Below are 21,308 nucleotides of genomic sequence, written 5' to 3' on the forward strand. Positions count from 1 at the left end.
AATCCAACAGGGTTTTTGGAGTTTAGATTTTTGGGGGATATAGGTGTGGGGAATTGGCTGTAAGCTGAGAGTCTGCCCAACCCCCACCTCACTTGCCTGATTAGGTTGCAAAAGGCTGTTAAGCTGTGGTGCTGGATTGTTTACACTACTCCCCATGTTCCCCAGAAAGACTAGAGGCAAGTTTCTTCTATCTTTTGTTTGGTATAAAGTTAAGATGATATGTATGGTAGGGGTTTTCTGCACCCAACACAATTAAGAGTAAAAAGAGAGGAATTCCTCAATGTATTGACTTGGAAATGAGAGTTTGCCTTTCAAGTATATGCCCTAACATTGAAGAAATTGCTAGGACACATCAGGCTCATGTTTCTCATAAACACAAGAATGAAAAAACACATTCGCGCTGGGACCTGCTGAATTTACTAAATCTTACTAAGAATGTATCTATATATAAAAAAAGATAACTTTTTTGTCCTTTTAAATTTTTAACCTGTCTTTTTTTACAAATTCTAAAAAGCATAACTCAAAAAATGTAACATAAAAATGTTTTTTAATGTCAGAATAAATTTAATTTTGTCATATTTATTTCATTTAATTACCATAAAAGCATGCTTGAAAAAAAAAAGCATGCTTGGACTTTATATTTTTTTCTTTAATATTTGACTTATTATAACATTTCTCAGAAATTTGTATATAGTGTGCCTACAATTATTTGTAGGATTTTAAATGCGCCCTGACTTCAAAAAGCTTGAGAACCACTGCGTTAGTGAGATGGTGCTCTGAAAGAAATAAAAGGGCGTTATGTGCCTAACCAGGTGGTGCCACAGTGGCTAGAGCATCGGACTGGGATGCAGAAGAGCCAATTTCCAAACCCGGAGGTCCGGGGCTTGAGCATGGGGTCGCTGGCTTGAGTGTGGCATAATAGACGTGACCGCATGGTCACTGGCTTGAGCAAGGGGTTACTAGCTCTATTGTAGCCACCCCCCCCCCCCCCGCCCGCCCGCCAACTTCAAGGCATATATGAGAAAGTAATCAATGAATAACTAGAGAGACTAAGGAGCCGCAATGAAGAATTGGTGCTTCTCATCTCTCTCCCTTCCTGTCTGTCCCTCTCTCTGACGCTGTCCAAAAACAAAAGGGGGCATTATGTGACAAAGACTGGACAGCTACTTTAGAATGTCGAGAAGGAGGCTAGTATGTGGGCGGTGCGGGCAGACCATGAGGGGCCAGGGTAAGAAGAGCCAGGAGAGAACACAGCATAGCTGTTAGGAAGTCTTCCTCAAGAAAGTTACCTGAAGAATTGTTGAAATTAGAAACGCAAGGAGGGGCCATTCAAACCCCGCCGCGGAGGCTTTGTCCTTTCCTAGTTGTACGGTCTTGGGCAAATTATTTAACGTCTTAGCTTCGTTTTCCCCTCCATTAGATGCGAACCGCCCTGCAGGGTTGTAGTGAAAGTTAGTGCCTGAATGCTGCACGGTCAATAATGCCAGCGCGATTCCATGGAGGCGCCCAGACAGCGTGGCACGCTGAGAGGAACGCGTAGTTCAGGGTCACCAGGCGGGATTGCCACTGAGGGCGCTGGGGCGGGGGGTCACGCGAGGGGTAGGTCCCCGTGTGCTCCTCCCCAGACCGTCAGCCCCTAGCCCCGCCAGGAGGAGGAGCGCTGGTTGGAACGAGCTGGTTCCTTGGCAGCTGCTGACAGCTGGCAGGCGCGCAGATCAAGTGGCAGCAGCTTCCACGACCCCGCATTCCAGGTGAGAACCGAAAGGGCTTCCCGTCCTCGTCGGCGTGCTGTATCTTTAAGAGGTGAGCGGGCCCCGCCTACCGGACATCTGATTGGCTCCTTCCGCTGCCTGCGTCCGCTTTTCAATATAGCAGCATTCCTATTGGCTACTGAGTCTGGGGCGGGCCCGTGCTCCAAGTAGGGACTGTGGCTCTTTTTGCAGTTTAGGTTGAACCCAGAGGACGCGTCTTCCTTCCGGGTCTCCGCTGGGGGGAGGAGCCGCACGGTGTTTCAGGAGCCCGTGGGTCCGGTCACTGACCGCACCTTGCGTCCCTCTCCTAACCTCATTTCCGCGGAGCCGCCCTTCCGCGGCTCTTACGCGACAGTCCCAGGCCCTGGCCGCCTTCCCGGGCCGATAAAGGCCGGAGTCACGCGGCCTGTGTTGGGTCCGCGCACCCGCGGCTGCGGATGGGTGATTAGGGCGGCGGGGCCTGAGCGCGGCCCGGGGCCCTCAGGTAAGAGGGGACCCGCTGGCACCTCTACTGCACCGCCTTCTCGACCCTCCCGGCGGGTGGCCCTGGGCCTGGGAGCATCCAGGACCTCAGTGCGACAACTATGAGGAAACGCGGAGCTGCTCGAGACCCCTTCCCCATCACCACAACTGGACGGGCGCCAACCTATCCCCGCTGCGTCCTCCGGGGTGTGACCACTTCCCGCTCATGGCACACCGTTGGGGAAGTTTCAGACGGCCAAGGGGGTCCCTGGTTGTGAGGACTCAAAGGAAGAGGGGCCGAGGTAGCTGGGAGTTCCATGTGGGGTCGGGAGAGGGGAAGGACGGACACACACACACACACACACACAGTTGGCCTCTGAGCAGCCAATACCCGCCCTGCAGCTTGAGGATATGCAGGAAGAGAGGTAGGCCGAGACACCCCCACATCTGGGCCTGTGTCCCCATCTACAAACAGGGTGGCAGGGCCTGCCTCCAGCTTTGCTGTGGCCTTCACCAGCCCGAAGGGGGCAGGGCAGTGCTGTTTAGGTGCCTGAGGGTGCAGTCCTTAGGTGTTGATGTTGCCGGAGGGACCACCCAGTCTGGAAGGCTGGAGGACTGCTTCCACGGGACCAGGGGAAGGAGGTGGGGTGTGACTGTGCCTTCCATTTCTGCAGGGGCGATGGAATGGGTCCCCCCTGTGGGTCCTTCTAGTCCCCAGAAGGGCTTGGCTGCGCTGTTCTGGGGAATTATTTGTCCAAATTATACATAACATTTATCGACAACTTATTTTGTGCCTTGCCGTTCTAGGGGATTGGGTAATGAGAACACCTGGGGTAGATAGCCAGTCAACAAAGAAACGCAGTAGGGCCACTTCAGACAGAAGCCAAGTGCTGTAAAGAAACCCAGGGTGGGCTAAGTGTGAGAGCTGGTTGAGGAGGGCTGCTCCGAGAAGGTGACCACGTGGTGAGGCAGTGCTGGGAAAAGAGCTGGCCCTGAGGTGGGCACGAACCTGAGAACGATATGAAAGCCAAGGCTGGAGAATGGAAGAGAATGAGGCAGAGCAAGAGGCAGGCAGGGCTGGAATCAGGTGGGTCTTTAAGGTGATGGAAGGGGCCCAGGGCTCCTCTTCCTCCTTGGGGCCCCCGGCTGGGTGGGCTGCTTGGCAGTTTTACTAGGAGTGTCCTCTCTAGGACAATGTCCACCAAAGCTGAAGGATAAGGGGGTTTAAAACTCAACAACGTACTAGGGTTTGGAAGCACTGAAGGGTGCCAAAGCAACTCTGAAGGAGTGTAGCCGCTTTCTCCTCAGGGCTTTGTGATTTCCCTGGGTTTTCCATCTAGTAGTTCTGGGAGAGGTTTGGCCCAGAGCGGGGAAGGGCCTTCCAGGGGCTCACAGCAGGTCCAGCACTTCATGACCTGAGCCTACCTGTCACCTGGCCCCACTGTCTGCCCAAAGACAGAGCGGGGGAGATGGAAACCCAAGTAAAGGGCTTTTTCCTGAGCCTGCAGACCCCTTACTTCTCTGTCCCTTTAGGTAAGGTGACCAACTTTTTCACAATGAAAAGGACAAAAATAAATTGAAGAAAACGATATCGTAAATAAAAGAAACATTTTATTCATTGTAACAATAAAACACTATAATATGATAAATGCATAATAAAAACATTTGTAATATTTTATATTGTAATTATGCTTACATGCTTAATTTTTAATAATAATTGTAAGAAAAAAGTACTCATTTAGATACAAATATGTCACATCACATGCAATGGATCGACTATATCGATTGAATACGGACATTTACAAATTAGTCTTCCAATATCAAAAAGGAGGACATGAAGGAGGACGTTTTTCGAGGGAGGACGGAACTTACAAAAGAAGGACTTTCCTTCCTAAAGGAGGACAATTGGTCACCCTACTTTAGGGCTCTGCCCCCAAGGCCAGGAGTCCGCTCATACTGAGAGGAGGAGAATGTGGGTTAGTAACTCAACTCCCCTGTGCCTCTTCTTTCTTCCTCTGTACAGTGGGGACCGTAGTAGTTCCCTTTCTCTTAGAGGCTAGAGTAATGGTTAAGTGTGCTTCCAAGTGTAAAGTACTTGGCCCCATGTCTGTACATAGTGTTTATAGTTGTTTTATTTTTTTATTTTTAAATTTCTTTAGCGAGAGAGAGGGTGGGGGACAGACAGACAGGAAGGGAGAGAGATGAGAGTCATCAACTCATAGTTGCAGAACCTTAGTTGTTCATTGATTGCTTTCTCATATGTTCCTTGACCAGGGAGGCTTCAGCTGAGCCAGTGACCCCTTGCTGAAGCCAGCAGCCTTGGGCTTCAAGCCAGCGACCATGGGGTCATATCTATTATTACCCTGTGCTCAAGCTGGCAACCCCTTGCTGAATCCTGTGACCTTGGGCTCAACCCGGCAGCCTTGGGCTTCAAGCCAGTGACCTTTGGGCTCAAGCCAGCGACCATGGGGTCATATCTATTACCCTGTGCTCAAACTGGAACCCCATGCTCGAGCTGGAGGGACCTGCACTCAAACTGGAGACCTTGGGGTTTTGAACCTGGGACCTCAGTTTCCCAGACCGACGCTCTATCCACTGCCTGGTCAGGCACATTCTTTTAAATCATTGTTTCCATTAGTTATTTTATAGGCTTTCACACAGAGTAGCAGTTTGGTGTGGCTGATAGCTTTCTAACTCAGAGCAGTGGCATCATCTGGCAGAACGTTAGAAATAGGGACTATCAGCCCTACCCCAGGCCTGCTGGATTTGAACAGCACTCAAGACTGAGAAGCACAGCTTCTCATCTGCAGGTAGAGAAACTGAGGTCTGGAGAGAGGTACCTGGCAAGTTGCTGATTGAGGACTTGGGCTCTGGAGACAGCCTGGGCTGTAGGCCTTGTAGGTGACTGCCTATCTCTGAGCTCTATAAAGTGAGGACAATATAACTACTTCCCTAGGAGGCTGGGAGGGCTCAGGGAGTATTCTCTGCTGTTATTGCAGAATTAGCAGGGGAATTGGAGGAAAGCAGCTGCCACTATCGTTCCTCACCTCAGACCCTATTATCATGTGGGTCTTCACAAGGGGCTCTTGGACCTATGACGAGTCCTCTCCACAGCCCCTAGCCTCTCTGGGAAGAGAGAAGCAGCTAGCTTTGTGTGGGTGGCCTTTTGTAGACATTTACTTCTCTGGTCTTATTTGGTCCTTACAGCAACATTTTTAGGTAGCTGCTATTGTCCCTGTGATGCTCAGAGAGGGGAAGTAACTCACCCAAGGCCACGCAGCAAGTACACGGCAGAGCCGGAGTGCGGCCCCAGGTTTGCCCAACTCTACAACTTGCGTAGCTTTCAAATTTTCAGTGGTAAATCAGAAAGGTCAGATTCAAACTAGCCTAAGCAGAAAAGGGAACTTTTGGATTTTATAACTGAAAAGTCCAGGAGGGTCACTAGCTTCAGGTGGGGCTGGATTCAGGGCTCACATGAGGATCTGTCTCCAAGATCTCTTTCCATCTGCCTCTCAGCCATACATTCTGTGTTGGCTTTCGTTTCATGTGGGTCTCCGTGTATAGGGTCGGAGTAATACAGGTCTGGCTTACTGTGCTCAGCAGAAAGTGTATCTTTCCTAATAATTATAGCAAGAAAAAAAAAATGATTATAGCAAGAGACTTGGGGATGGTTCTCATTGGCCAGGACAATGGAACATCATGATTGGCTAGGCTTAGATCACGTGTACATTCCCTGGAGTTGTGGAGCAGAGTCGGCTGTAGCTAAACCTCATGGGTGGAGACTGTGGGAGCTGAGGTTCCCCTTCAGGAAAATGGGGTGCTGAGCAGGCAAAGCTAAGAGAAATGCCTCCTGACTTACCACACTCTGGACTGTATCCAGCTCCACATGCTCCTGTTCCTTATTCATCCCCGCTCGTTTCTCTCTGCTGCCGGGGCCTCTCTGCTTCCTTGTGGCTGCTGAGTACTCGGCCTGCACCCCAGTCCTGTCCCTACTGGGGCTGCTTGACGCTGATCTATGCCAGAGCTGGTGTGGGGCTAAGTCCAGAAGTTTGCTCCATAAAGAGTAGCAGTGGGGGCCGTGGCCAGTTGGCTCGGTGGTGGAGGGTCGGCCTGGCGTGCAGGGGTCCCGGGTTCGATTCCCGGCCAGGGCACACAGGAGAAGCGCCCATCTGCTTCTCCACCCCTCCCCCTTTCCTTCCTCTCTGTCTCTCTCTTCCCCTCCTGCAGCTGAGGCTCCATTGGAGCAAAGTTGGCCCGGGCACTGAGGATGGCTCCATGGCCTCTGCCTCAGGCACTAGAATGGCTCTGGCTGCAACAGAGCGATGCCCCAGATGGGCAGAGCATCGCCCCCTGGTGGGCATGCCGGGTGGGTCCCAGTTGGGTGCATGCGGGAGTCTGTCTGACTGCCTCCCCGTTTGTAGCTTCGGAAAAATACAAAAAAAAAAAAAAAAAAAAAAAAAAGAGTGGCAGTGGGGCGCCGGGGGCTGTGAAACCTCTCTCCTTGTCTCATAGTCATTTCCGTATTATCTCAGGTTACCAGAAGTCTTACGAGAGTCTGTAAGTTTCCCATGCTCAGCGTGGCGGCCTAGTCCTCACATGGGTGCAGCATGGCTAGAGTACAGCCACATATGGGAGCAGAGAAGGGCCTTTGTCCTTAGGGGTGTCTGCGGGGCAGGATGGAACACTTTTCTCAGGGCACTCCCCATGTGATATCACATGACCTGCCTAAGGAGCCTCTGACAAGTTGGGTGGGCCACCTTCTTGACTGACCAGAGCTGCTTTGTAGGGCACTATTGGCAAAAAGGGGAGGAAGGTGATCATTCATTGGATGGACCATCTCATGCATTGCAGGACATTTGGCAGGCCTGGCTCCGCTCAGGAAAATCCACAGCACTCTGCCCCGCAGTCCTTGTGCCACACTGCGCGCCTGTGCACCTCCGGGTGTGTCCAGTGTTGCTGTGCGTAATCACTGTGCACAGGCATCGAGGTCCACCTGGTGGCGCTAGGGAGGGCCCTGCCTGCAGTGCATGGCATCATGGAGGGGGTTCTGGAACGAAATAGCAGCTTGTTAGCAAAAAAAAGGGGGGGCCTGTGTCTGCTGGGATGCCATGGGTGGTGTCGGCCTTACCTCTGCTGCATGTTCAGGGGCTCGGTCCTTCTTTGCTTTCTTTTCTCCCTTCGTGTGTCTGCCAGCAGGTCTTCGGGCCCAGCCTCCCTGAGGTGTCCCGCATCGCTCCCCTTACCCCACTGCTGCCACCTGGTAGACCTCTGCTCTCCTGCACCCACACTGGTGCAGTGGCTCCTGGCTCTTCCTGCCTCTGCTCTTTCCCCCTCCAGCCCACTGTCTACAGCAGCTGAGTGGTCCTCTCCACAGGGAAACGGGACCTGTCACTTGCCTTCGGAACACCCTTCTTGATTCACTTAGAATAAAAATCACATTGCATGTGGTCACATGGCCCCGTGTGACCTGGCCCTTTCTCCTTCTTTCCTCCCCTCCCCTCCCCTCCCCTCCCCTCCCCTCCCCTCCCCTCCCCTCCCCTCCCCTCCCCTCCCCTCCCCTCCCCTCCCCTCCCCTCCCCTCCCCTCCCCTCCTTTTGTTCATTTTTTTTTTTTTTTTTTTTGCATTTTTCTAAAGCTGGAAACAGGGAGAGACAGTCAGACAGACTCCCGCATGCGCCCGACCGGGATCCACCCGGCACGCCCACCAGGGGCGACGCTCTGCCCACCAGGGGGCGATGCTCTGCCCATCCTGGGCGTCGCCATGTTGCGACCAGAGCCACTCTAGCGCCTGAGGCAGAGGCCACAGAGCCATCCCCAGCGCCCGGGCCATCTTTGCTCCAATGGAGCCTTGGCTGCGGGAGGGGAAGAGAGAGACAGAGAAGAAGGCGCGGCGGAGGGGTGGAGAAGCAAATGGGCGCTTCTCCTGTGTGCCCTGGCCGGGAATCGAACCCGGGTCCTCCGCACGCTAGGCCGACGCTCTACCGCTGAGCCAACCGGCCAGGGCCTTTTTTTTTTTTTTATTTGAGAGAGGTAGGGAGAGAGAGAGAGAGAGAGAGACAGGAACATGGATCCGCTTCTGTATGTGCCCTGACCGAGGAATCAAACTGGCAACCTCCACGCTCTGGAACAATGCTCCAACTGACTGAGCTATCCGGCCAGAGCTTAACTTTGTGTGTGTGTGTGTGTGTGTGTGTGTGTGTGTGTGTGTGTGTGACAGAGATAGAGAGAGACAGAGGGAGGGACACATAGGGACAGACAGACAGGAAGGGAGAGAGATAAGAAGCATCAGTTCTTTGTTGTGGCACCTTAGTTGTTCATTGATTGATTTCTCATATGTGCCTTGACCGGGGGGCTACAGAAGATGGAGTGACCCTGTGCTCAAGCCAGTGACCTTGGGCTCAAGCTGGTGAGCCTTGCTCAAACCAGATGAGCCCTCGCTCAAACCAGCAACCTCAGGGTTTGAACTTGGGTCCTCTGCATCCCAGTCTGATGCTCTCTCCACTGCGCCACTGCCTGGTCAGCAGACCTTAACTTTTTTATTTTTATTTTTAGAGAGAGGAGAGATAGAGAGGGGAGGGGGAAGGGGAGCATTCATTTGTTGTTCCACTCAGTCGTGCACTTCACTGATTCCTGTGTGTGCCCTGACTGAGGATTGAACCTGCAACCTTGTTTCGGACAAAACTCTTAACCGACTGAGCTAACTGGCCAGGGCCTTTTTTTTTTAAAAAAATTTATTGATGAGAGAGAGAGAGAGGAGAAGCATCGATTTGTTGTTTGAAAGGGGAGAGACAGAGAGACAGACAGGAACATTGATTTGTTCCTGTATATGCCCTGACCTGGGATTGAACCAGCAACCTCTGCACTTGCGAGATGATGCTCTAACCGACTGACCTATCGAGTCAGGGCCATTGGTTGACTTTTATATGTGCCCTGACCAGGGATTGAACCTGTAACCTTGGTGTATTGGGATGATGCTCTAAACTAGTGATTTTCAACCTTTGTTTCTCACGCACTCATAAACTAATTACTAAAGAAAAAGGGGCCCTGACCTCTTCTTCCTTAGTAACTAATTTATTTGTGCCATGAGATGAAAATGGTTGTATTTAGTCAGGGGCACTGACCTTAGTAATTAGGGTGTGTTTGTGCCATGAGATGAAAATGGTTGAAAATCACTGCTCTAAACAACGGAGGTATTTGGCCAGGACCAATCTTTCTCATCTCATGTACAGCCACACGGGTCTGATTCTGCCCTCTGAACGGGCCAAGCTTGTTCAAAGGACAGCCTTCACGTCAATGTCCTCTTCCTGGTATGCTGTTTGTCCAGATTGTCCCAAGGCTGGTTCCTTCTCAGGTATTTGGATCTCAGCTCACATGTCACCTTGTCTGGCAGCCTAGTCTGAGGCAGCACCCATTTGCATTCCCTGAGATTCAGGCTTAGTTGTTGAAACAAAGGCCAAGATAATAAGATAGATTCTTTCTGTCTGTTGCATGGTAGTCTGCGCACCAGCTGTTCAGGACATGAAGGGAGCCCCCCCCCCCCCTCTGCTCTGTTATCCTCAGCACCTGGTTTCTGTCTTGTTCCAAGATGGCTGCTCTTGTTTGCAGCACCGTGTCTGTAGTCCAGACAAAGGGAAGTCAGAGGGGCACCACCTGAAATTGACAAACCTCGCTGCTGGTGTTCAGGTGGATAAAACTGTTGCCGTGGCCACAGCCAGGGTCAGGGGACCCGGGAGAGTGGCCATTGTTCTGGGAATGCACGTGTAAGCTAAAACACAGGGGTTCTGGTGCTCCGGGGAAGGATGCAAGTTGGGGACTGGAGCAGTCTCTACTGTTTCTGTCCTTTTGTCCCATCCCTCTGTGCTCTTCTTGTCTCAGCACTTCTCTCTAGAAGTTTACTTTTAAAATACAGGCTCTTGTGCTGACTGTGGGCCTCCCCTCCTAGCACGAAGGCACTGTCAGGTCAGGTGTGTCCCGGCTCCCAGATGCCTGCTGGGCTCACAGTAGGTTCTCCACACTGCCTGTTGGGAGGGGTGGGAGAATGCATCAATGAAGGAGGGGTCGACCTTGTGGGCCGCCTCTCCCATTAGTAGAGAATAAAGAAGGAACCAGCTGCTTTCTTTGGACCGATGATGTGTCAGGTGTATGTTCTCTTTATTTATTTTTTTAATATTTTTCTGAAGCTGGAAACGGGGAGAGACAGTCAGACAGACTCCTGCATGTGCCCGACCGGGATCCACCCGGCATGCCCACCAGGGGCAACGCTCTGCCCACCAGGGGGCGATGCTCTGCCCCTCCGAGGCGTCGCTCTGCCGAGACCAGAGCCACTCTAGCACCTGGGGCAGAGGCCAAGGAGCCATCCCCAGCTCCCGGGCCATCTTTGCTCCAATGGAGCCTTGGCTGCGGGAGGGGAAGAGAGAGACAGAGAGGAAGGAGGGGATGGGGGGTGGAGAAGCAAATGGGCGCTTCTCCTATGTGCCCTGGCCGGGAATCGAACCCGGGTCCCCCGCACGCCAGGCCGACGCTCTACCGCTGAGCCAGCCGCCCAGAGCCTGTTCTCTTTACTATTCCTCACTAGTGGTATGTCCTCAAGTTGCAGGTGGGCATGTGATCCCAGAACCAGTGAGCTGTTGGAGAGAGGGATGGAGGGGCCTGAGCCCAACTGTTTGGAGTCTTCTCTCTTTCAGGCAGAGGCAGCACTTGCGTTTCGCGGCTGTGAGAAGTAGGACACCCCTGCAGCCCCTCCAGCCCTGTCTGGGGCCTGCTGTTCAGGGACAGTGTTAGCGAGGGATAAGCACAGGTGCCTGCTGCAATGGCGCAGATCCATTTTCCAACAGGTGTAAGCATCCTGGGCTGCTTGCTGAGTGGGAGACCTGTGCTCTTGGTGTATAAAAGAACCTCTCAATTTTTAAAAATTTACTGAACTGTAAATCACAGGTCCATCGCTCAATGAATTGCGACCGTGTGAGCACGCCCGCACACCCACCACCTAGATCAAGTGTCTAGAAGCTGGCGTGCATCCCTCCCTCCACCCTCCGCTCAGGTGACTCTCCCAGCTCTCTGGTCGGGGCAGACTGCCTGCCGCTCCTGTGCGTGGCGTTCTTGACACTCACGCCTGCAGTGCCCTTCATGGTGCCGCCTGGGCCTGCGGCAGAGCCCAGCAGTAGGCCGTTCTTTTTTTTTTTTTTTTTTAACTTTTTTCCCCTTTTCTTTCTTTATTTTTTTTTAAGAGAGAGAGAGAGACAGGAAGGGAGAGAGATGAGAAGCATCAACTCATAGTTGTGGCACTTTTAGTTGTTCATTGATGACTTCTCATACGTGCCTTGACTGGGGGGCTCCAGCCAAGCCAGTGACCCCTTGCTCAAGCTGGTGAACCTGTGCGCAAGCCAGCGACTTCGGAGTTTCAAACCTGAGACCTTAGCTTCTCAGGTCAAACTCTGTCCACTGCACCACCACCGGCTGGGCGAGCCCGTTCTGTCTATTTCTGTGCAGTGTTCCATTGTTCGTGCAAACACTGCCATTCTCTCGTGCGGTCTCATTTGGGCTGCCTCCAGCCTGGGGCTGTTGTGAACATACCCAGAAGTGGAGACATGGGTCACAGAGCCTAGTCTGTTCAAGTCACCATTTTAAACGCTGGTATCTGTTACATCCTGGTGATTAGGCCATACCTGGCTCGCCCGCCCCGAGTCCCCTGAGCTCTCTGTGGCAGTCCCTGCCACTGTCAATGCAGGTCCAGCTCTGCTGCTCCTTTGCCTGAGTCCTGGGACCTGGAAGCCTCCCCTGACTGTCCAGGGTGAATCCTGGTGGCTGTGCCACCAGGTCTCCTGTCCTCCAGGATGGACTCTGACCTCTCATCGTCTGGTCATCCCGCGGGTGGGCACTGCCCAGCACACTGCCTCAGCAGCTCCCCTCCTGCCTCTAGCACTTGCTCTTCCCTTACCTGCTCCACTTAGACTCCTCTGTGCAGCCTCTAGGGGCAGTGCAGTGTCCCCTCTATTCGTGCCTGCCTTTCCAGGGTGGCAGCAGAGGGAGACAAGGGCTTGAGGGCCACCTGAGATGTGCGTGATACCCTTCTCTGGCACTTGGTGGCTGTGACCGCACTTGCCCTCCACGTGGGTTCTGCACAGGGTTGGAGGGTTGGAGCCGGAGCTGAGCTCCTGAGGCTTCATGTGTGTGGGCTCTGGAGGCACCTGATGTCACTTATCTAATGCTCACTAGCAGGGGTCCCCAAACTTTTTACACAGGGGGCCAGTTCACTGTCCCTCAGACCGCTGGAGGGCCGCCACATACAGTGCTCCTCTCACTGACCACCAATGAAAGAGATGCCCCTTCCGGAAGTGCAGCGGGGGCCCGGATAAATGGCCTTAGGGGGCTGCATGCGGCCCGCGGGCTGCAGTTTGGGGACGCCTGCACAGCCTTCAGGGTAGATATAGTTGTTACTCCACTTCAGTTGTTACTCACGGGAAAGTGAGGCACAGAGAGAACAGGAAAGTAAGAGGCAGGCTAGGACATGAACCATGTCTCTCCCCCTGCCCCCAGGATTGGAGGGACTAACTGGGGTGATGCCAGATACCTTGCGATACTGTGCCTGGCACAGAGGCGGGCTCAGTCACTGGAGGGGGCTTTTATTGTTTGAGAACCACAAGGCAGAGCCTGAGAGAAGGGACTGGGCCCCTGTGTGGGGGTTGGGTTGGGACACGTGTGGGAGCGCCACACCTCACCTCTTGCCTGGTGTGATGGGGAGCAGGCTGCAGGCCTGCTGTGGGCAGCCCCTCTTGTGTTCCACTGGAAGGCTGAGCCCCAGGGTTGCGCAGCCTCTGCTGCTAATGTGGTGGCTCTCGTTCCCCCAGGCTGGCCGCTGGCAGGATGGAAACCCTGCAGGAGGTGACATGGGCCAATCGGAGCACAGTGCTGCCCCCGCCCGTGGCTGCCAACATCAGTGTGCCACATCGCTGCCTGCTGCTGCTCTATGAGGACATTGGCACCTCCAGGTAAGGCATTCGCAGCCTTGTTGGGCTGCCAGGCTGGCTGTGTGTAGGCACCTTTTCCTGGTGTGTGTGTGTGTGTGTGTGTGTGTGTGTGTGTGAGAGAGAGAGAGAGAGAGAGAGAGAGACAGAGACAGGAGTGGGGGTGCAATGCAAATGCAACCTTACCCTGTGAGCTGGTTTCTACACCTGTTTGCTAGGGTTCGATACTGGGACCTCTTGCTGCTCGTTCCGAATGTGCTCTTCTTCATTTTCCTGCTCTGGAAACTTCCGTATGCTCGGGCCAAGATCTGCATCACCTCCAGCCCCATTTTTATCACTTTCTATATCCTGGTGAGTCCACTTCAGTTGGTGACAGAAAATCCAACTCCTATTGACTCAAGCGAAAAAGGGAATTATTGACTGTCTATAATGAAAAATCAGCTTCAGGTATGGCTGGATCCAGGGGATTAGGTAATGTCGTCAGGACTCACTCTCTCTCTGCAGTTTTCCTCTCCTCTGGCCTTATCTCCAATGATTTTGTCCCATGTGGTGTCACGATAGCCAGGAGGAGCTTTGAGCGTATCCTGTTTCCTTGCCAACTCCAGCAAAGAGGATCTGCAGCGTGGGCCTGGGCTGCCCTCTGATCGGCCCATCTGGGACTCCGTGTTCAGTCCTGAGCTAATTACTGTGACTAGAGGGGAAGGGAGCTGGGTGGGTAGGGTCAGCTCAGCCGGACCAGAGGAGGATGGGGATCCCTGGAAGAAAATTGGGGACCATTACTAGAGGGAAGAAGAATGGATGCTGGGTGGGCAAAAAATACCCACTGAGCCACCGTTCATCTATCCATCTGTCAAACATTGTGCGAGACTTGTTTGGAGCATACCTCCTGCCTGTTGGGAGAGTCTGCGTTCTCCTTACTCAGAGGTCTTGGTGGCTGCTGCCTGGGAGGAGGTGGCAGGGCTGTTGTTAAGAAGGGAGTCCCAGGTGCAAGCCCCAGATGTGGGCTGTTCAGCTCCCTTTCTTCAGAGTTCACGACCTACTGACCAGGCTTCCCCTCTCTGCCTCTTAGCTACCTGAGAGCTGAGTGGCTCCCTTGGCTCCCCCTTGTGGCGTAGGTCAGAATTTACCAGTCAGATGAGTGGATATGGGGCAGGCAGAGAGGCAGGGGAGGTTGTTGGTGGGCCTGCTGACTGTACCCCCACCCCTGTGTAGTGGTGTTAAATAGAGATGGGGATCAAGGCCTGCTTTCTTCTCTGCCTTCTCCCACAGCCTCTCTATTTACTTATTTATGTATTTATTCAAAAGATAGTAAGCACCTGCTATATGCCAGGGGTGCTCTTAATGGGGGAGAGGGCAGGGGAAAGGGACCCAGGGCCACTGCCTAGGACCATGCTGCAAGGTAGGGGCATCAGCACTCACCCCGCCCTCTTCCTCTGGGGACTTTGTCCTGGAGAGGAGACCGTGGTGAGAGTACACATAGGCAGACCGCCTCTGAACCTCAGCTGTGCAGAATGACCTTGGGCCAGTTGCTTGACCTTTCTGTGCCTCAGCACCCTCCTATATGATGTGTATCGGATTTGAGTTAGCTGCAGCACTTCTGTGAGCACCAGGTGACAGCATGCGTGCTCCTGCCCAGTGGGGGCTTGGCACACAGCAGGCACACGGCAGTTTGCTACTCCTGAAGCCTGTCCTGCTGGGTGGTATCAGCCTCTTCAAGGTGCAGACATGGCTGTCATGGCCAAAGGACAGTAGTATGAGTGAGGGCTCTTGTTTTATGTGTCAGAAAACTAAACTTAAACCAACAGAAGCCGGAAGGAATGCATTGATGAGAAACTAACAAGTCACAGGGTCTGGGCACCGCAGCGTGCAGAGGTTCAGCGATGCTGTCTGGTCCGGGCACCGCAGCGTGCAGAGGTTCAGCGATGCTGTCTGGTCCGGGCACCGCAGCGTGCAGAGGTTCAGCGAGGCTGTCTGGTCCGGGCACCGCAGCGTGCAGAGGTTCAGCGATGCTGTCTGGTCCGGGCACCGCAGCGTGCAGAGGTTCAGCGATGCTGTCTGGTCCGGGCACCGCAGCGTGCAGAGGTTCAGCGAGGCTGTCTGGTTTGGGCACTGCTTTATGCAGAAGTTCAGTGATGGTCTCTTCTCAGCGTGCCGTCTCTCTGATGGCCCTGTCTCCAGTAGTTTCTACCACATGGCTGACAGCAGCCCCGCAGCTCAGGGTTTGCATCCTGTTGCCTTCCTGTCCCCTAATGTCCTGGCTGTGATTGTACTCGGCTCCCTGGGATTCCGCTGCCTTCCCCAAACCAGTGGAATGGCATACAAGAATGACCAGCCCTAGGTCACAGGCCAGTCCCAGAAGCCAGGAGTGGGGTAGTCAGCCCTTCTCTCCCCCCCACTTCCCAAACCATGTGAAGGATGAGGCTGATCCACAGGAGGGGGTGGATACTAGGCTGAGACAGGCCGCTGATGCCGAACACGGGCACTTCTGCAAAATCTACTACTGTGGTGCCTTCTCTAGGGTCTGGGATGCCTCTTATCTATGCCTCCCTACCCCCAGCCTCCATGCCTCAGAATCAAAACCATTAATATGACAAGGCTAATGGCTGATGTGGACTAGCCCTTACTGATGCCAGGCACGCTTATGTTGTTAATGTTCAGAGTTTCATGAAGAGGAGCCGCAAAAGAATGAGGCAGCATCAACAATACTGCAAGTGGAGGACCCCAATCTCTCCAGGATTGAAGTGCATTGCAGAGATCAGTTGTCCAATTTATTAAGTAGTAATACGTCATCTTGCATAAGGAACTAACAAGCAGAATACAGTGTACAATTTTATTTAGTTTTGTAAAATTGATTAGGTTTCTCTTGCCCTTTCTGAGACATAACACCACACATCTGCTGTCTGATTCCTGACCTGCAGAAGCTCCAGTTGGGCCAAACACCCACGTCCTTGGGTCTTCCCTGGACTCGACTGCTTTCAGTCACGAGTGCTTGGCCTCCACCTTCACTTCCCCGGGATGGGAACAGAAAGTCACTCGGTGCTTTGGCTTTCCTCCAACACGCTTATATATTTATTTACCAATTTGATAACTGCAGTGGATTAGATGCAGTGGGTCCTGTTATTACCTCTTCTGTAGATAGGAAATGGAGGCATGGAGGTACAGGTACTTGCCTAAGGACACAGAGGCGGAAGCAGCAGAGCTAGGGTTTGAATCCAGGCAGCCTGGTTCTACCATGCCACCCTACTAACCATTCTGTAACTGTCAGTGTAGCTGGGACATTGAGGCCAGTGGAGGGTGGTTTTCTGTCTTCCGGCTTGTTCAGTTGGGAATCCTTCCATTCTTGAGGAATCGGAACTGTTGCAGATGTGGGTGTGGGTTTGCTGTCCCTGAGGTTCCCAGGGGTCTCGTTCTCTGACTCCACCCCTCCCCTCACCCACCAGGTGTTTGTGGTGGCGCTGGTAGGCATCGCCCGGGCTGTGGTCAGCATGACGGTCAGCACCTCGGATGCTGCAACTGTTGCTGACAAGGTATGGCTGGGCCTGCCGACAAGGGGGTTGCTGGGCACTGGGAAGAGGGTGACTGGGCCCAGGCTGACACTCTGCCCACTCTGTGTCCAGATCCTGTGGGAGATTACCCGCTTCTTCCTGTTGGCCATCGAGCTGAGTGTGATTATCCTGGGCCTTGCCTTTGGTGCGTCTGCTGCTTGGGCCAGTGCTCCCCCTACTACTTCCTGTCTGGGGGGCCCACCCTGCCATGGTCACCAGGGCTGGCTCCCACCAACTTACCGCACGTTTCTTCCAGGTCACCTGGAGAGCAAGTCAAGCATCAAGCGTGTGCTGGCCATCACCACTGTGCTGTCCCTGGCCTACTCTGTTACCCAGGTAATGGGCGGGGGGGGGGGGGGGGAGTGTAGCAGGACAGCTCTAGGGGCTCCTGGGAAGAGGGCCAGGCATTCACTTCCTCCTGGTCCTGGGTCAGCGTTTGAACATTTTACCAGTTGCAGTGTTGTCAAACTTTAAGTGCATCTGAGGAATCACCTGGTGTGCTTGTAAATAAGGCAGATTGTGGGGATCCCACCCAGATCCCCACCTATTAGGCCGGGGTGGAGAGGGGAGGGTGCCCATTACCTGCAGTTTTAACAAGCAGCCCTGGTAGGAGAACGTAGGGCTGCGGTACACACTGAGACATGCATCCAGAGACCTCTTTCTTAGATTGGGACAGGGACTGCCCCTTGCTCAGCTCTGTCCCTTGCCCCACACGGGGCCTGTCTTTCCTGGGTGCTGGAGCTAGACTGGGCAGGGGGTGGCCAGAGAACAGGCTGCAGCAGGAACCTCTGGGGGCCAGGCTGGGGCTGGGCTTGATGTGGTGGAGAGCTCCTGGGGCTCTGTGCTGGGGAAGGCCTCAGGGAGGGGGCTTTCCAAGTAGCAGAAGCCTGTGAGACCCTCCCCTGCCTGCCCCTGCAGGGGACGCTGGAGATCCTGTACCCCGATGCCCACCTCTCTGCTGAGGACTTCAACATCTATGGGCACGGGGGCCGCCAGTTCTGGCTGGTCAGCTCCTGCTTCTTCTTCCTGGTGAGGCGGAGGGTGGGCCCTCGGCCTGGACACCCAGTAGGGTGGCCGGGTGAGCTGGGGCCCGGACGCCTTGGTAGCTGACCTAGCTCTGGGCCCGGTGCTCCTAGGCACCCGGCTCAGCCTCCCTCCCTCTCTGCAGGTGTACTCTCTGGTGGTCGTGCTTCCCAAGACCCCTCTGAAGGAGCGGATCTCCCTGCCTTGTGAGCCGCTCGGGGACATTGCTGGGTTGGGGTGGAGCTGGAGAGCCCTGGCTGGGAGGGAGGGAGGGAAGTAGGGCCCCCCGGGGGACCGCTCGGGATGCAGTGTGGAGGGGGCAGAGCCTCACGCCCCCGACCCCCCAGCGCGGAGGAGCTTCTATGTGTACGCAGGCATCCTGGCGCTGCTCAACTTGCTGCAGGGGCTGGGAAGCGCGCTGCTCTGTGCGGACATCATCGAGGGGCTCTGGTACGGAGGCTGGGGGCTGGCGGGGGCCGCCTGGGAGGCCTGCCCCGAGGCCTGCTCTGACCCGCCCCCTCCCCCAGCTGTGTAGATGCCACCACTTTCCTCTACTTCAGCTTCTTCGCGCCCCTCATCTACGTGGCCTTCCTCCGGGGCTTCTTCGGGTGAGTCCTCCCACAGGGGCTCGTGGGGCTGGTGGGCTGGGCTGGTAAGCTGAAGGTCCGCGCGCCCCCGCATGACTGCGGGCGGAAGCCGCGCCTGCTACTTCCTGTGTGGTAGAGCCTCCCTGTTCCGGATGCGGGCCTAGACGGACAGGGGAGGCACTCATGTACATGCATGTGTGTACAGATACATGCATGTGTGTACACGTGTACATACATGCATTATATGTGCAACACAGATACATACACTTTCCCCACAAGAGTTAGTAGCTATGCATGTTGTTCTGCACAGGGGAGTGTTCCTCGTTTTAGAATAGGTGAGCTCGTTGATTCCATCGGCACACAATCACTGTGCCAGGCACTGCTGTAGCCGCGGATATAACTGCGAACAAATTATCCACAAGTTCCCCGGGCTCATGGAGTTTGTATTCTAGCTGGGCTGACCGGGCAGAGGAGCAGGGTTGGGGTAGTCCTGTGTGTATTTGAGCAGAGGTGGGGTACACTTTTGTGCACGTCAGTGTGTTAGGGAGATGGGATGCTAAGCTGGGAGTGTTGAGGGTTGGAAGCCAGGCCTCTGAGGTGGTGGAGGCTCAGGCGTTTTCTCCCAACCCCACCCTTCCCCACCTGACAGGTCTGAGGGTAGGGTGGGGGAATCTTCCTCCTGAATGGAAAAGCTGGGAGAGAGCTTTAGAGGTGGAGTTACAAGGACTAGCTTGATCCCGGCCTAGCCCTTATTGCCCTGTGTGTAAAGTGGGTGTAGTGCTTTCTCCCTCAGAAAGGGATCCTGAGGGTTGAGGGGTGGGAGAAACGCAGAGTGGGCAGTCTAGGAGCTGCCGGGGGCAAGGCCGTGGCCAGTGCTGGCTGAGCACAGTGGGCCAGGTTCTGTGCCAGGCCGCTCACCCCCCCCAGAGAGCCTCTGAGGTTGGGGCTGCCGGGGGCAAGGCCGTGGCCAGTGCTGGCTGAGCACAGTGGGCCAGGTTCTGTGCCAGGCTGCTCACCGTCCACAGAGAGCCTCTGAGGTTGGGGCTGCCGGGGGCAAGGTCGTGGCCAGTGCTGGCTGAGCACAGTGGGCCAGGTTCTGTGCCAGGCTGCTCACCGTCCACAGAGAGCCTCTGAGGTTGGGGCTGCCGGGGGCAAGGTCGTGGCCAGTGCTGGCTGAGCACAGTGGGCCAGGTTCTGTGCCAGGCTGCTCACCGTCCACAGAGAGCCTCTGAGGTTGGGGCTGCCGGGGGCAAGGCCGTGGCCAGTGCTGGCTGAGCACAGTGGGCCAGGTTCTGTGCCAGGCTGCTCACCCCCCCCAGAGAGCCTCTGAGGTTGGGGCTGCCGGGGGCAAGGCCGTGGCCAGTGCTGGCTGAGCACAGTGGGCCAGGTTCTGTGCCAGGCTGCTCACCGTCCACAGAGAGCCTCTGAGGTTGGGGCTGCCGGGGGCAAGGTCGTGGCCAGTGCTGGCTGAGCACAGTGGGCCAGGTTCTGTGCCAGGCTGCTCACCGTCCACAGAGAGCCTCTGAGGTTGGGGCTGCCGGGGGCAAGGTCGTGGCCAGTGCTGGCTGAGCACAGTGGGCCAGGTTCTGTGCCAGGCTGCTCACCGTCCACAGAGAGCCTCTGAGGTTGGGGCTGCCGGGGGCAAGGCCGTGGCCAGTGCTGGCTGAGCACAGTGGGCCAGGTTCTGTGCCAGGCTGCTCACCCCCCCCAGAGAGCCTCTGAGGTTGGGGCTGCCGGGGGCAAGGCCGTGGCCAGTGCTGGCTGAGCACAGTGGGCCAGGTTCTGTGCCAGGCTGCTCAGCCTCCACAGAGAGCCTCTGAGGTTGAGGTGGTTGTACCCATTTGGGGTAAGAGAGCAGGTGCAGAACTTCCTGCCCAAGTGCACACAGCCAGGAGGAGGAGGCTGGGTTTTAGTCCTGTTGGTCTCCATAGTTCAAGTGATAGGGTCTTCAGGTTGGGCGTTAGGCAGCCATTAGCATGTTTCTTCTTGGTCTGATGGCCTCATTGCCCAGTGAAGGATGACCCTTCAGGTCTCAGACAGTGGGGTTCCCCTGTTCCTCTATCTTTTCTACCAGCTCAGAACCCAAGATCCTCTTCTCCTACAAATGCCAAGTGGATGAGACCGAAGAACCGGACATGCACCTGCCCCAGCCGTACGCTGTCACCCGCCGGGAGGGCCTGGAGGCAGCGGGCGCCGCCAGTACACAGTTCGACTCAGCCGGCGGGGTGTCCTACCTAGACGACATCGCGTCCATGCCCTGCCACACCGGCAGCATCAACAGCACGGACAGCGAGCGCTGGAAGGCTCTGGATGCCTGAGGGCGGCTGCCCTGGCTGGAAAGACGGCTGGGGCCGTGGAGGCAGATGGGAGAGGAGGCCGGGCGGCGCAGAGCCCCTGCAGGAGGCCAAGGACATGGGACCTTGTGTGGGCTCTGTCTCCCTCTGAGCCCCAGTGGCTCTCCGCCACCGTTGCTACCTGTCCCTCCCCTCCCTTCTGTCATTGCCCTGCTCCACAACATGGCCAGACTCAGCTCTCCCAAAGCCAGGCCTGGCCAGGCTGGCCACGGGCACCTCTTTTCTCCAAAGGAGAAGGACTGGGCACCCGGGGCTGGCCTGGTCCCTCCCTCCAGCGCTACAGCTCTTTGGCCTTCTCAAAGCCCACTCTGGCAGGTGGGCTGAAGTGTGTATATTTTCTTGATCTATTTTTTAATAAAAAGGAAAAAGAGCAAAAGGTGTTGCTGTGGAGATTCTGCAGGAATACTGGGGCAGATTTCTTTCAGGAGCCAAGGGCCGGGGTGTTCAGAGGTCCCAGCCAATCCCTCTGTGTCCTGAGTCCAGTGAGGGACTGTGTCCTGCATAGTCCCTGCTGGCGGCTGGGAGTTGCAGAGAAATCTGATGCTAGCCGTCCCTGGGTGAGCTGAGGAGACAAATGTGGAAGAAGAACTGGTTTCTGTGGGCTGTCTTTCACCCTGTTGAG

General features: G+C 55.0%; 1 protein-coding gene across 2 annotated transcripts; it reads left to right on the plus strand.

Moving 5' to 3' along the window:
- Window positions 1-1,663: 1,663 nt before the first annotated feature.
- On the plus strand, window positions 1,664-21,053 carry TPRA1 (transmembrane protein adipocyte associated 1). 2 transcript variants are annotated; one of them, XM_066353050.1, is made up of 11 exons: window positions 1,664-1,803; window positions 13,061-13,201; window positions 13,396-13,528; window positions 16,618-16,704; window positions 16,795-16,867; window positions 16,979-17,058; window positions 17,641-17,751; window positions 17,891-17,951; window positions 18,093-18,195; window positions 18,273-18,353; window positions 20,407-21,053. In XM_066353050.1, the coding sequence occupies exons 2-11, from the start codon at window positions 13,077-13,079 to the stop codon at window positions 20,648-20,650; spliced, it is 1,098 nt and encodes a 365-aa protein (XP_066209147.1). In that variant the 5' UTR covers window positions 1,664-1,803; window positions 13,061-13,076; the 3' UTR covers window positions 20,651-21,053. The 2 variants fall into 2 exon arrangements, with proteins under 2 accessions (XP_066209147.1, XP_066209146.1); XM_066353049.1 differs by lacking the exon at window positions 1,664-1,803 and adding an exon at window positions 1,937-2,235.
- Window positions 21,054-21,308: the final 255 nt, after the last annotated feature.

Source organism: Saccopteryx leptura, chromosome 11, assembly GCF_036850995.1.
Source record: "Saccopteryx leptura isolate mSacLep1 chromosome 11, mSacLep1_pri_phased_curated, whole genome shotgun sequence".
In the NCBI taxonomy this organism is placed as follows: Eukaryota; Metazoa; Chordata; class Mammalia; order Chiroptera; family Emballonuridae; genus Saccopteryx; species Saccopteryx leptura.

Bases quoted from the DNA above. Each gene is read 5' to 3' on its own strand.
- TPRA1 (XM_066353050.1), top strand. From the start codon at position 13,077: ATGGAAACCCTGCAGGAGGTGACATGGGCCAATCGGAGCACAGTGCTG. The intron at 13,202-13,395 runs GTAAGGCATTCG...CCTGTTTGCTAG, and splicing joins GAGGACATTGGCACCTCCAG to GGTTCGATACTGGGACCTCT. The intron at 17,752-17,890 runs GTGAGGCGGAGG...CCCTCTCTGCAG, and splicing joins GCTCCTGCTTCTTCTTCCTG to GTGTACTCTCTGGTGGTCGT.